Source organism: Aethalodelphis obliquidens, unplaced genomic scaffold (genome assembly GCF_003676395.1).
Source record: "Aethalodelphis obliquidens isolate GAN/ISIS:26980383/991018 unplaced genomic scaffold, ASM367639v1 scaffold1, whole genome shotgun sequence".
Taxonomy (NCBI): Eukaryota; Metazoa; Chordata; class Mammalia; order Artiodactyla; family Delphinidae; genus Aethalodelphis; species Aethalodelphis obliquidens.
The window spans coordinates 67953082-67966802 of record NW_020837945.1 but is presented as its reverse complement, the minus strand read 5'-3'; the positions used below and the strand labels follow the sequence as shown (position 1 = coordinate 67966802).

Below are 13721 nucleotides of genomic sequence, written 5' to 3'. Positions count from 1 at the left end.
GACTTCCCTGGTGATCCAGTGATTAAGAATCCCCCTTCCAATGCAGGGGACATGGGTTCGATCCCTGGGCAGGGAAATAAGATCCCACATGCCGCAGGGGCCGCACCTAGAGTGAAGACCCAACGCAGCCAAATAAAAAAATATATTTTTTAAAAAAAACAGATCTTAGAGGACTTTTAGCTTAATATAATTAAAATAAAAAATAGTACTTAATTGTCTATTAATATGATGATGATTATGTTCAATTTTATTACACTCTTTTCTGCCTTGTTTCTCTAAGGAACCTGCCTTGTTTTTCATAGCACTTGACATATATTTCTATCACAGCACCAAATTACAGTTATTGAACCAAGCTACTCCAAAGCAAGGGACATATTTATTCATCTTTGTATGGATGGCATATGGTATATAGTTGAGGCTCAATAAATGTTTGAATTGGAGAATTACTGCTTAGGTCACTGGAGAAGAGCAAGACTATCCCATGCCCATATTTGGGCATCACCTAACACATTATGCTCTGAAAAGCAATAATTTCCTATCACTGGAGAGAAAAAGGATACTTACGGTGAATGACTAAGGAATGCACATGGAAGATAAAATGGCCCAGAGAATTATGGGTATACCTCAAACTTACAGAATAGCAACCACCCAAGCCAGCTTGTTCTGCTTCATCGTTGGCCATAAGTGAGTTACATATACAGTTGACCCTTGAACAACACGGGGAATAGGAGCATCAACCCCCTGCACGGCCAAGTAACTGCGTGTAACTTTGACTTCTCAAAACCTTAACTACTAATAACCCACTGTTGACCAGAAGCCTTACTGATAACATGAACAGTACAGTCGATTAACACATATTTTTGTATGTTATATGTACATCTACATATATTTTATGCATTCATGACATAGCTAATTTTTTCTTAATTCGTTCAATATTTCTACGCTATGCAGTTCATCTGTGAGTTTTTTCAAATTTCCAGAAATTTTTCAAATATATTTATTGAAAAAAATCCACGTATAAGTGGAGCCACGCAGTTCAAAGCCGTGTTGTTCAAGGGTTAACTATATACAGGAGGTCAGTCTCACTCTGATTGTGCAATGAAGCATAATGAGTATGTTTATGATCTTTAGACATTCTGTGAGCAACTATTCAATTAGCACCCTTATGTTCAAGGCACTGGTTGTGTGGAGATGGGTGCATACAAAAAATGCTAGAAAAGGAAATTACCACTTTTCTAATGGATGTATACAAAAATAAATAAATAAATAAATAAGAAATGGAACTGACATTTGTAAATGTTTTATCATGGCAGAGTAAAATGCTATGTGCTCACCAAATCCATTTTGTTTTCTTCCTAGGCAACATTTCCCAGACTTCCTACAGTTGAGTTCCTACAGTAGAGTTCATGTGGCTAATGGAATATGGGTGGATCTGGTGAATTCCATTTTCCAGACCTGGCCAATCAAATCTCCTTTATGTGAATCTCCTTCTCCCTTGCAGTGACCTTGAAGGCCACATATCACAGATAATGGTGTCAAAAAGATGGAAGGAGCCTGGATTCCTGAATAATTGTGTGAAGCAGTCTAGACTCCCCCCACCACCCTAGCTGCTGACTACACTGAACTGTGATCTGGGGGGCTTGTTTGTTACAGCAGTTAGATGACCCTGACAAAAACTCCTGTTACGTGCTGGATGTGACACCACACAAACACACACTCATGCCAAATAAAAAATAGCTTAAGGATTCGATAACAACATAAATTAGCATTCAGTGAGACAGGCATGACAAACCGGAATGACTACCGGAGTCGGGGTGAGCTATATGAGCTCGACCCTTGACTCTGCCACTCTTTAGCCACGTGACCTTGGGCACATCTCTTAATTACAAAATGAGATGATTGGACTTAAGTGAATGGAAAGAGCCTTTCCACCAATATAGTTTATAACCCCATGTCTATTAGAAGCTTCATCACGAGAGTGGCTTGGTTGACTGCCAGATATAGTCAACTTGATTGTGTCAACGATCAAGCCAAGAATCCAAACCAGGGAGATGAAGGAACTGGGCTGGCCTGGAGTGGCTTCAGAGAAGAGGAAGAACCTGAGTAGATCCTGAAGACTATCCTAGAATTTAGGTAGAGAAAAGTGGAGTAGAATGTATTGTGAGCAACAGAAGTATAGGCAGAGTGCCGAGACCACACCAAAACCATTTAGGAAATGGTGGCAATTTGACAAATGAAGCTTAAGGAGCACTTGTGCAGAGGTGTAAGAAATGAGGCCACGTATGTGATATCATATGGTATTTGTCTTTCTATGTGGAATCTAAAATACGACACAAATGAACATATCTACAAAACAGAAACAGACTCACAGACATAGAGAACAGATTGGTGGTTGGCAAGGGGGAGGAGGGGTAAGGGAAGGAAGGATTGGGAGTTTGGGATTAGCAGATGCAAACTATTATATATAGGGTGGATAAACAACAAGGTCCTACTGTATAGCTACTAGGTTGCTGGCTGTTTCCTACAGCAGATGGGACGAGAAGAGCTGCTGCTGGTCTGGAGAGCTACACCACATCCTGCACCCAGCGCTCAGAAAGCAACACTAACTGACTTAGCCACACACAGCACCCACTGTCACATCATGTCCTTGCTTCACAATGGCTGGATGGGCACAGGTAGACTCTGAAGGTCAGTTCATCCACCTCCCGGGTACCTCTTTATCCTCCCATCAATTGCAAGGTGTCTCCCAGCCCCCACAGAGAGAGCTGTTCCCATCCTTCTGACCTGAACCCTTAGGGTTCAAGAGGCAACCCTTGCACAACTGGCTAGGAGGATGGAGATGATGCAGCCCAAAGCATCTCTCAGCTAACAAACCCTGCCTTGTGAAGTCAAGAAGAGAAGGATGACCTCCGCAACACATAGTGTTTAATATTGAAAGCAAAACTGCCTGGTGGATGAAAAGTTACCTGATTCTTTGACACGTTCTTTGGTCTTGGATTCCTGAAACCCAAACAATAAAGTAGCATTAATAAATTACTAATAATCTCTTTACATTAAGAAAGTGTCCCTAGGACCAGACTGGAGATGTAGGGTCTACAGAAAGTATAACTAAAAGCACAGGCAATGATGCTGTTTAATATATAGCACACAAATCACCTGTAAAAACAAGTCACAAATGAAAGAAACCCCAAAGGAGCACCAAGTGTCTGAGGTAAGACCTAAGTCAGAGAAATAATTTAGTTCATGTTCGTTTTCCCATTTAACATCTATTGAGTGTGTACTATTAACAAGCACTAGGCCATGTGCTTTCCTAAGGCTGTCTCATTTAATCCTCACAACAACCCAATAATCCAAAGAGGTCAGTACTACTACTATCCCATTTTACACTTGAGGAAATACTTAGTACATTACAGTATAGATCGCTGGCCCCTCTAAACCATGTGAAAATGAAACAAATATAGCAAGTACCTGGGACAAACAGACCCAAGATTTTACATCTCAAACCACCATTATGGTAACCCCCCAATCTTGAATTTTCAAAAGCGTCAAAAATCAAACAAAAAGTGCTTCTTCTTCCATTATTTCATACCTACCCTATCACCACTCTCACTCCCTCCACATCTGTAAGTTGCTTTCCTCACCCCAATTTGAGTTGTACTTCTCATTCCACTGTATTTCCTCATCGTGGTTCCCATCCCACACACCTTGGGAGAACACCCTACTTCCCTTGTAATCACCCCTTTCCTTACCATTGTTGGAATTTTCCCCTCCTGGACTTCATCCGTGGCTCTGGGCAACTGGACAGTTAACTTGAATGTTCCTTTTCCTGGCCATACTAACTCGTGGTTCTCTCTCGCCAGAACTTGCTGCCGAACTGAAATTTTTAAAAAAAAAAAGGCAACTGTTAAAGCAATCTTTGTTCACAAAATTATTCTGTGATTTCTGTAGGCTTCATCATCATCAGTCAACGGCTTGGTCAGTTTCTCAAGAGAGGCTATGTGTGGTGAAAAGGGGGAAGTTTAGCAAGCAGACACAGATTTGAATTCTATCTTTAAACTTACTTTTTTAACCCTGAGCATGTTCCTTAATAAGCCTTATTTACAAAATCTCAGTCTTCTTGTCTATTAATTAATGAAGACTGTCTTGTGTGGGTGTTAACATGGATTAGATTCAAGAAACATTATAAAGAGCTTAGTACAGTATGTGATGCCCAGTAGGCACTCAGAAAGGTAGCATTATTTATTCTACAGTGAAAGGAAATAATTAAAGCATCCCTCACTGTGAGCCAGGGATGCTAGGACATGACATTATGAAAGCCATGTTTTAGGAAAGTGACTCAGGTGAACATAAGCAGAATAGCGAGGAGCCTCATTAAAAAGGTATTTCAATCAATTCTTTAACCTGTGATGATAAGATGGGAGAGATTCTTACCAAAAAAAAAAAAAATTAACATATTTGGCAGCTGGGCTGTAGTGGAAGAAAAAAATGAACAGTGGACATGAGTCCAAAGACCTGGATTCAAATTCCAACTCTGCCACCAACTAGCTGTGTCATTGAGAAAATATCTTAACTTCTTGCGTCTCAGTTTCCATACTTGAAGCAGTGTCTGTGAATGAATTTTGTGACACCCATAAGAGCTGTGTAACTGTAAGTTATTGTACAATTATAAGAAGGAGCAGTCAGAGAGAGAAAAGGAAAATTGGTGTATCTGAGACAGTGGAGAACAGGGAATGAGTGAGTTTAGAGGAGGAGGCCTGGCCAACGTAGTCAGGCGGTACAAAGAGGTCAGGGCGAAGGAAAACCCTGGAGAGTGCCCTGCATTCACAGGTGCGGCTCTGCTATGGATGTTGGGCTACTATGTTGTATTCTGATATGGTTGCCTGCTGAGGCTGAAGATACGGGTAGAATCTTTCATCAAAAGGGACTTGAGGCCTTCCCTGGTGGCGCAGTGGTTGGGAGTCCACCTGCTGATGCAGGGGACACGGGTTCGTGCCCCGGTCCGGGAAGATCCCACATGCTGTGGAGCCGCTGGGCCCGTGAGCCATGGCTGAGCCTGCGCATCCGGAGCCTGTGCTCCGCAGTGGGAGAGGCCACAACAGTGAGAGGCCCGCATACCAAAAAAAAAAAAAAAAAGAAGAAGGGCTTGAATAGCTTTCCCACCTCAACCATCCATGCAGAGGATGAGGGAGGTAATGACTTAATTGGATGCCACCTCAAAAACAGGCCTCAAAAACAATATGAGAAGGAATGCCAGACTCTAATTTCATTCTTTGTGAGCAGGGTGGGTGTTTTTGCATGGACTCCTGATAAACTGTCCTAAGCTGGAGTGAGGACTAAGGACTGGATAGGACCCCTGAGCCCAGAGAGCAGGCTAAGTTTTATAAGCCAAGCTATCTAGAGTCATGGACCTCTGTGTTACATTCCTTTTAATACTCCCTATACTTTGGTAGAGTCCTGTCCAGGTATCTACATGTGCCAGCGTGTTCTGAGATTGTGTGTAATAGGTATGGGCACAACTATTTTAAGAGAGTAAGTGGTAGCAGTAACAGTAAGTGATCCGCAACAAGGAGAAAGTGAATCTGGGAGGAAGAAGAGCTGAAATGCTGCCATCTAAACACCCTCACCCATGTGGACAGGCTCTCTTCTGCACCAATCTCAGACCATCCATATTTAATTTAAGGAGAAGCTGACAATAATCAGGAGCAAAATTATGACCAGAAAAGATGATAAATGTACACGTCTGAAACAGGATTTAAAATCGGTTTTTTATATAAATTTTTTTTTATTTTATTTATTTTTGGCTGAGTTGGGTCTTCGTTGCTGCACGCGGGCTTTCTCTAGTTGCAGCAAGCGGGAGCTACTCTTCGTTGCGGTGCGCACGTTTCTCATTGCAGTGGCTTCTCTTGTTGCGGAGCATGGGCTCTAGGCGCGCGGGCTTCAGTAGTTGTGGATCGCAGGCTCCAGAGCTCAGGCTCCGTAGTTGTGGCGCACGGGCTTAGTTGCTCCGCGGCATGTGGGATCTTCCCGGACCAGGGCTTGAACCCGTGTCCCCTGCATTGGCAGGCAGATTCTTAACCACTGCGCCACCAGGGAAGCCCGGGATTTAAAATCTGACAAGGCAATTTACACTCGACTTTTCGGAAATTCAGCCAATTATACAGAAGTACACAGCTTCCAAGTAGTTTCTGTTTGCTATCCACTCATTTCTACAGAGGAGTGCTTTGGGGCTCATTCTTATTATGTGAATGATAAGAATCAAGTTGTGTTACACTATAGGCCTGCACCTGTTGTGGCCACTTCCTTCCCTGGAGGGCAGAGGGTGTTCCTGTGGAAGAAGACCTTTGTCCGAGGGACAGTGCTGGGGTAGGTAATATGATGTTAGCAAACTCCTGACCACTTGCTTCTGAGAAAGCCATTCCTCTGGGAGGAAACCAAAACTGAACAGGGACTTTCCACGCCTAAGAACTTTGACCATACAAAGAGCTGCACTAAGCTGTGAGTGTGGCTGGGTGGGTACTACTGCAAGAAGGGCATTAGAGCAGTCTAGAGGTGGGTGAAGGGAGAAAGCAGGCTGGGAGATGGGAAGGAAGAAACCTCGCAGGGAGACTGAAATCACTTCTGCTTTGAGGACTAGAACAGAATGATGTTATCACCACACAATTATATTTTTGCTTTTTGTATTTTTACGAGGTTTGTATTTTCTACAATTATTTCCCTTTTTGTTCATTCAGGGTCATCAACAAACAACAGGGATTCTCAGACTTTAGCGAATCAGTGTCACCTGGGGTGCGGTTAAACATGCAGATTCCCACCCACCCCACACTCAGGGTACCTGAGTCTCTAGGACAGAGCTGGGAATGTGCCTGTTTAACCCGTTGTGATTTGGATGCAGGGGGTCTGATGCAGGGGGTCTGTTGCCGCAATGTGAGGACTACTCTGGAGGATAATGGGATTTTAAAGAAGAAAGAAGTGTCCCTAAGGGCCAGGTCCATGGTGATGTTGATAATCGGAATCAAAATGGTAAAATCCTTTGAGGAAAAGTGAAGCCCCGGGGAAATGGCTTACATTGCACAGATGCCCTTTTGAGCATTGCTTGGTGAAATTAACCCTTGGAAAACTTTTTGACATTGTTCTAAGGGCTCTGAGTCAGGCAGGTCTCCTGACCCCTGCCCACCTCGCTTCCTTCACACAGGTCTGTGCACCCCTCTCTTCTCTGGGTTTCATTCTTTCCTTTCTGCATCCCTGCCCTAGAGCATTCCAATTGCTCTGATGGCCTCGTAAGCCTCCTTGCTTCTCCTCTGACCCAAATGCTTCTCCAAATCCAGCAACAGGAAGGCAGGGTCAGTGGTTGCCCACATCCTTGCCTTTGAGATCCTGATGGAAAAAACTGTGCACTGGGAGAACAGCAGGTCATGTGCTTCCCAGTGCAGACCTGGTAGGTGTCTCGAGCAAGCAGATAACTGGTGGGTACTTGTCCTCCCGCTTCCCTAATAGCAACAGCATGAGGAGAGGTTAACTCAGCTGCTCAATTGCCTATGGGGAGGGAACTTCCCCCTCAAAGTTCAAAACTCCTAACCCTCCATCAACTCAGAATGCCACCCCTGCTCCCAGCCTGAGGACCACCCTGAAACCAACTGGAGAGGTTCCAGCAGACCCTCGACAAAGATACGGTGCACTGATCGACAGTACCTGCCTTTCCCCTCCAATAAGTCTCTATATTTACATGCAGACAATGAGATTCTAGGCAGTGCTTCTGCCCCTCTCCCAAGTGATCCCAGAATCACTGGGAATCTCCACCATGGGGAAATCCCTGTGACTCCTCACATTGCTTAGCTACCTCCATCCTTCCCCATCTAAAAAATAAGAGAAAGCACAGGGGCTCTCCCTCTCTCTCTCTCCCAAGCGGAGCATCCTGTAGAATCAGTTACCAAATCCAGACGGTACGCAAACATGCATCTTCCATTCCCATGCTGACTTTCCTTGTTCAAGGGCTCACTGGTCCTCACTTGGACATTGCATGACACTCTTCAAAGGTCTGATGTCCATGCTCTCTCCCAACAGAAATCACTGTACTTATCTGCAACCAAACTTATCTCCCAAAAGTATATTTGGACATGGCTCTCCCCTGCCTCCCTGTGGGGGAAAGTTCATACTCCTTAGCACGTCATGCAAGGTCCTCTTTTATCTCAACCCAATATTCTATTAGCCTTAATTTCCACCCCACTTCTTTTTAAAAAGGAAGTTTAATAAAAGAAGGCCTAAGATTTTTTAAAATACAAGCACCCCCTTTGTAATCTTATAAAATTTCCCAGATCCCACCTGTTCTTTTTAGAGCCAGTCTCCAGACCTCGCTTGTGCACAGAGATAAGGAAAGGGCTCATTCCTCAAACCAAAGCTGCCCAAGGGCGCCCAGCACTTCCCTGGAGATGCCTTTGCTCTCCCGTCCCCAGCACTGCAGCCAGCTCCCATCTGAAGAGCCCTCCCCAGTATCTCACCTATCAAGAACTGAATTCACCCTCAGGAGTCAGTTTAGATGTGACTTTCCTGGAAACCTTCTCTTCCCTTCAAATTGTGTTCCCATAAAACCTCTGGAGTTCCAGAACTGCGGCTTTCATAGGAAGAAGACAAAAATTGCAATGGCATTGCAGCTCTGCCCCTAACACACGATGCCACTACACGATGTAGCCTCGTAAAATGAGGTGGGTGCACCAGCTCTCAGGCAGCTCCCTTCAGTCACACGGTGCTAATGTTTATTTAAACCACCTGGGAGGTCTGCCACCAGCTCCGGGAGCGCCTGGAAGCGCCGCGCACGCAGCGTCCCCGACGCGCCTTGTCTATTCTGCGCGCCCCACGCTCTTTCCTACACCTGCTGCCGGAGCCGGACGAAATCTCCCGCCCCGCGCCCCAGCCCCAAGTTTCCCTGGAAGGAGAGCCCCTGCTGTCCCCTCTCCCCCGCACCCCTTGCCCCCCTCACCGTCGTCGAGGTAGAAGAGCACAAGGAAACGAGGCGGGCTCCCCGGCGCCTGGCGGACCTCACACTCCCCGCCTCCTGATCTCTTCCGGCTCTGGAAGTACATCTGCAACTTGGTGCTCAAGTTCTTCGGGGCGTGGGGACCCCAGGACCCTTCGACCAGCAGCGGGAAGGAGCCAGGCGCAGCCATCCTCCTCTCCGCTGGTCTGGCTCCGACTGCAGGCCCCTCCCAGATCCCGGTGGTTAAACATCTTTCGCTTTCGTTTCCCAGAACACTCCTCCCACCCTTAGTTCCTGCTTTTGGAACTTCCCCAGCTGCCCCCAGCTGCCCCCAGCTGGGACTAGAAACCACCGTCCTCCCGACGCCTCCTCCCCAATTCTTCACCTTCATCTCTGGACCACGGCAGAAGGTCGTATCGCCTTCGTGGCCTCCCTGCATCTGTATACGCGGGACCCTAAGCTCAGGGCACTCTCTGCCACTCACCCAAGCCACAGGTGAAATCAGCAGCTCTGGTCACTGGACCTTGCGGAAACATGAAGAAAGCTTAATTTTTGCCGCAGGCCGCCATTTTACAAACTCTGATTCTTTAGAATGTCTGGGGCCCATTTTCAGTCTTCTTTCGACAGTCACCTAATTATCAGAATTTTACCTTGCTTCCCTCCTGACCTGTTAATATTCTGTGTCTAGAGATGTGGGGGAGACAGTACATTCACAGCTTCTTTTTATGGAATACTGGCTAGGTGCCACGCACGCTGAATGGATTCAACCAACAGACACCGTCTGTGCCCTCCCTGCGCTCATGAAGCCGTGGGGATGCAGAGCAGTTAGGACACAGTGGAATAAGTGCTTTTGGAAGGAATATGCAGGTGTTCCTGGAACAAATTAGGAGGGGCTCCTAGCCCAGGTGTGGGAGCTCAGGGAGGGTTTATGGGGAGGCAACATGGAACCTGAAGCCAAGGGTGATTGGAGATAACCTTGGCGGGTGGGGAAGAGGGGAGTTCCGTGTGATTTACTTGTATGGGATCCCTTGAGCTGCTGGGCGGTAGCCAGAATAGAGGCAGGAGGCCAGCCAAGTGGCTACTGTAGTGTCGCAGGGGAGAGATGAGGGTGACTGAGACCAGGGTACTGATCTAGGAGAACAGAGAAGGGGTGGGGTTCCGAATTGATATTGGACTTGCGGAAGGATGTGGAAAGCGAGAGCAGACACTCAAGCGTGATTCCATGGTCATCCATGCATGGCCTGAGCAGCTGGCTAGATAAAGTGGCATCTACCCGATGGGAGCACTAAAGTGGGAGAGACGCTAGGAATGTGTGTATCCTTGACCATAGTAAGGGAATGTTTCAAGTGAGAAGGAGGGATCATCATTCAAATCAAATACAACCAATACATCAGGTGAGAGAAATGTCTCTTGGACTCAGAGGACCTGGCAAGCGCTGTCTTCTGGTGAGGAGGGAGTAGAGGGCGGTGTACAGAGATCTGAAAGGAAGGGAAGGGAGGCAGCAAGCGCTGTCAGCTCTTTCCAGAAGTGTGACTGTGAAAGGGAAGAAGTTAGGTAGCAGCTTCTGGGGTTATAGAATCGGGGAGGTGTTGTTATTTTTGGTTTTTGGCTTTTAAAATATGTTTAAGCTGGAAGAAGCTTAGAAATGTTTAAATAGTGTTAGAAAAGTAAAAGGAAGGTTGAGGACACAGGTTGTGGGAGAATGTGGGAGGGGATCCTGGGGGCATTGGCCCAAGGAAGGGACACTTTTCCCACTGCACCAGGAAGGAGGAGCTGGAGTACAGAAGTAGGTGATTTTGAATGACTGCCGATGGGAAGGTCTGTAAGTTCTCTCCTGATAGATTCTGTTTTCTCTGTGAAGAAGGTGATGAGGCCTCTTAGGCACTGCCAAAATTAGAGCTGCTTCTCCCTGCAGGGCTGGACCTTATGTATTATCTCTTAATCACAATGAAACAAAATTTCAGGAAGAAGAGAACCAGAGATGGGCCAAAGAGAGGTTACAGGACTTTAATTTCTGATGCATAATAATGCTAAACAATATTCAGCTATTTTCTCCTACCTGCAGCTTTCTTCCTGCAGGTGGCGCTCATCATCCAGTCCAAACCACCCTGGGCCCCTGCAGGGGGAAGTGGGGAAGATACAGAACGGCCAGCCAGGGCTCTCAGCCACAGTGGTGACTGTTTCTCTTCAGGGCATTGTCACCCTTTCCCTTCAAACCACAACTAAAATCAGCACTCTCCTTTAACCAGTTTGGGAGTCCAGAACTGGGCAAACAGTTATCTTTTTCCTCACACCATCGTTTTACAAAAATAAAATCAGAAATAAACTATAGTAGAAGTTGTGGCAGGCCATTTCTGGATTGCTTTCAAGGATTTATTTAATTATTAGCAGTGTATTTTGTCACACATGGGCTGCTCATTATTCCTGGGTTGACTGGGAAGAATCTATCAGAGGATCAGGATGTCAGGTCTTGAAAGCCAAGGGAAAAAAAAAATATTCTAGAAGGAGCAAATTGCTAACCATCATTAGCCCCTGAAGTACTTTGTCTTCTCTCCTCAGTCGTTTTGACCCTTTTCATTTGTTGAACCCATACCCTCCCCCCTCCCCCAGTGTGCTTATCCTCTCTCAATTCTCTGTCTCCATAGGGTGTTTGCCTCCTGAAACTCACTTCCTTCCAAGGAAGCAAGCATCCTCTCAGGGCCTGGGGGAGAGCAGATTCCAGCAGAGAGGCGGCCATGTTTACGTGGCTGTTCCCTGTTTGTCTTTCCACCAAAAAGTCCCGGCTGATCTTAATAGAACAACCCACATCCGCATTTGGGGACTGAACTTCCCTTTCTCTGCTTCATCTAAATTTCCCCTTTCAGCCTCTCTACAGACTTCTATAACCTAGCATCAGACTCCTTTCAAGTTCTCCACAAGCCAGCATCAGGCCCCCCATTTCTCCCGCTGAAGTATATATTGGGGAAGGGGTTGGCTTTCCCATCTGTCCTGAATCAGTGAGTTGTGAGCACCTCATGCCGAACTCTCTGCCTCACTTTGCTCCTGCAACTGCTGGCCTGGTCCCCCAAAACAGAATGTGACCTCAGAAGTGAGGCAAGCTCCCCTGCCCGTTACCACTCCAAGTTCAGCCCTCAGATGGAATCACCTGATGGACACGCACCAGTTTGTGGACTTATTCCCTGTGCTCCAATCCCTTTTAGGAGTTTCATCTTCTTCACTCTTCCACAAGGAATGTCTCTGATGCCCCCACTCTCTAGTATGGTAATCCCTAATGGTATATTTTCCCAAATAAGAGTCATTTAGGGGCTTCCCTGGTGGCGTAGTGGTTAAGAATCTGCCTGCCAACTTAGGGGACACGGGTTTGACCCCTGGCCCAGGAAGATCCCACATGCTGCAGAGCAACTAAGCCCGTGAGCCACAACTACTGAGCCCACATGCCACAACTACTGAAGCCCGTGTGCCTAAAGCCCATGCTGTGCAACAAGAGAAGCCACGACAATGAGAAGCCCGCGCACCACAACGAAGAGTAGCCTCCATTTGCCTCAACTAGAGAAAGCTCATGCGCAGCAACGAAGACCCAACGGAGCCAAAAATAAAAACAAATAAATAAATGAATTTATTTTTTAAAAAATAAGGGGTGTTTCCAAGTGAAAAAAGGTCATTGAGGTTCATTAATACTATAGTTGCTGGGAAGTGGAGGGAGACTTCTGCAGAAGAGTCCAGAGCCGACTTGATCTTTCCAAGTTCATGTGATGGGAAGAGTAAAGCAGAGTAAAGATCCTTCTTGGCCATTCAGTAGGTACTGAATCAGACAGACATGCACGTGTCTCAAGACAGGCATTAACTATCAGAGAGAGTACAACCTAGATCATACTAAAAAAGAAAAGCATACAATATTTTATTCCTACACCATATCATGCATGATCCCCAGTGATGTGCTGTTAAATATTGAACAACTTGCTCTCTGGGAAAAAAAGAAAAGTTTACATTTATGTGTATGTTATTATAAATTTTACTGACATAAAGGTTGTATAGCACATAGTTTACAAATAATAATAAAATGTATAATATTCTTTATTGTAAATTTCAGATAGTTGATTCTCACTGAATGTTTCAAAGATGTTTGCCCAACTCTCATATTTGTACCCAATCTATGGTTGCAATTGATGAATGAGGGTAGTTCTGATATAAACGTTGGTCGTTGGTCGATACTTTTGTCTACATTAAAAAGGGAGATGAAGATGAAACAATGAAGACATGTGTCAGAATTTGTTATTTGTCAGTGCCATGGGCTCCTTCTTTGCTGAATGGGATAATAGTTTTCAACTACCAGAAGAATAATTCCTTTACAAGGTTATGGCTACAGACATGACATACTTTTAAATTTAGTCTGCCTTATTAACATATTCTCCATTACTTTCTTAAGTCTTAATCAACAAAACAATAAATTAAGCCCTGATTTGTAGCGTTTTTCAATTCCATGGTGTAAATATTTTCACCATGGCTGATTTTAAGCTCCCATTGTGATAGTACTGAATGCAGAGTTGGGAAGAGATGAACAGTAGCATACCATTGTATAATACTTCTACCATACAGTAGACGTAAATAACTCAAGAGTACAGATAATAGTAAAGTGTAGTGAAATAATTAGAAAGTGATGAATCTTTTAAAAATATAATCCATTTTATTATAAGTTTATACAATGTAATTCTAAATAATGGTTTTTAATAACTGGCTCACAAAATTTTTG

The 13721-nt window shown here is 45.1% G+C and overlaps 1 protein-coding gene across 3 annotated transcripts in view; it reads right to left on the bottom strand.

Annotated features, from left to right (window-relative positions):
- The window catches only part of PARP14 (poly(ADP-ribose) polymerase family member 14), a 46152-nt gene extending 36964 nt beyond the window's left edge, over positions 1-9188 (bottom strand). For 2 of the 3 annotated variants that reach the window (XR_003432800.1, XM_027106432.1), the window contains exons 1-3: positions 8975-9180; positions 3750-3874; positions 2967-3000 (exon numbers count right to left, since the gene is read on the bottom strand). Coding sequence is in view for 2 of the 3 variants with exons in the window: in XM_027106432.1 (XP_026962233.1) it covers positions 2967-3000; positions 3750-3874; positions 8975-9161 (346 nt within the window). In the remaining variant the exon portion in view is untranslated. Of the gene's footprint in view, positions 1-2966; positions 3001-3749; positions 3875-8974 lie in introns of all 3 variants that reach the window. The other variant, XM_027106421.1, reaches the window with a different exon arrangement.
- Between the last annotated feature and the right edge of the window lie 4533 nt (positions 9189-13721).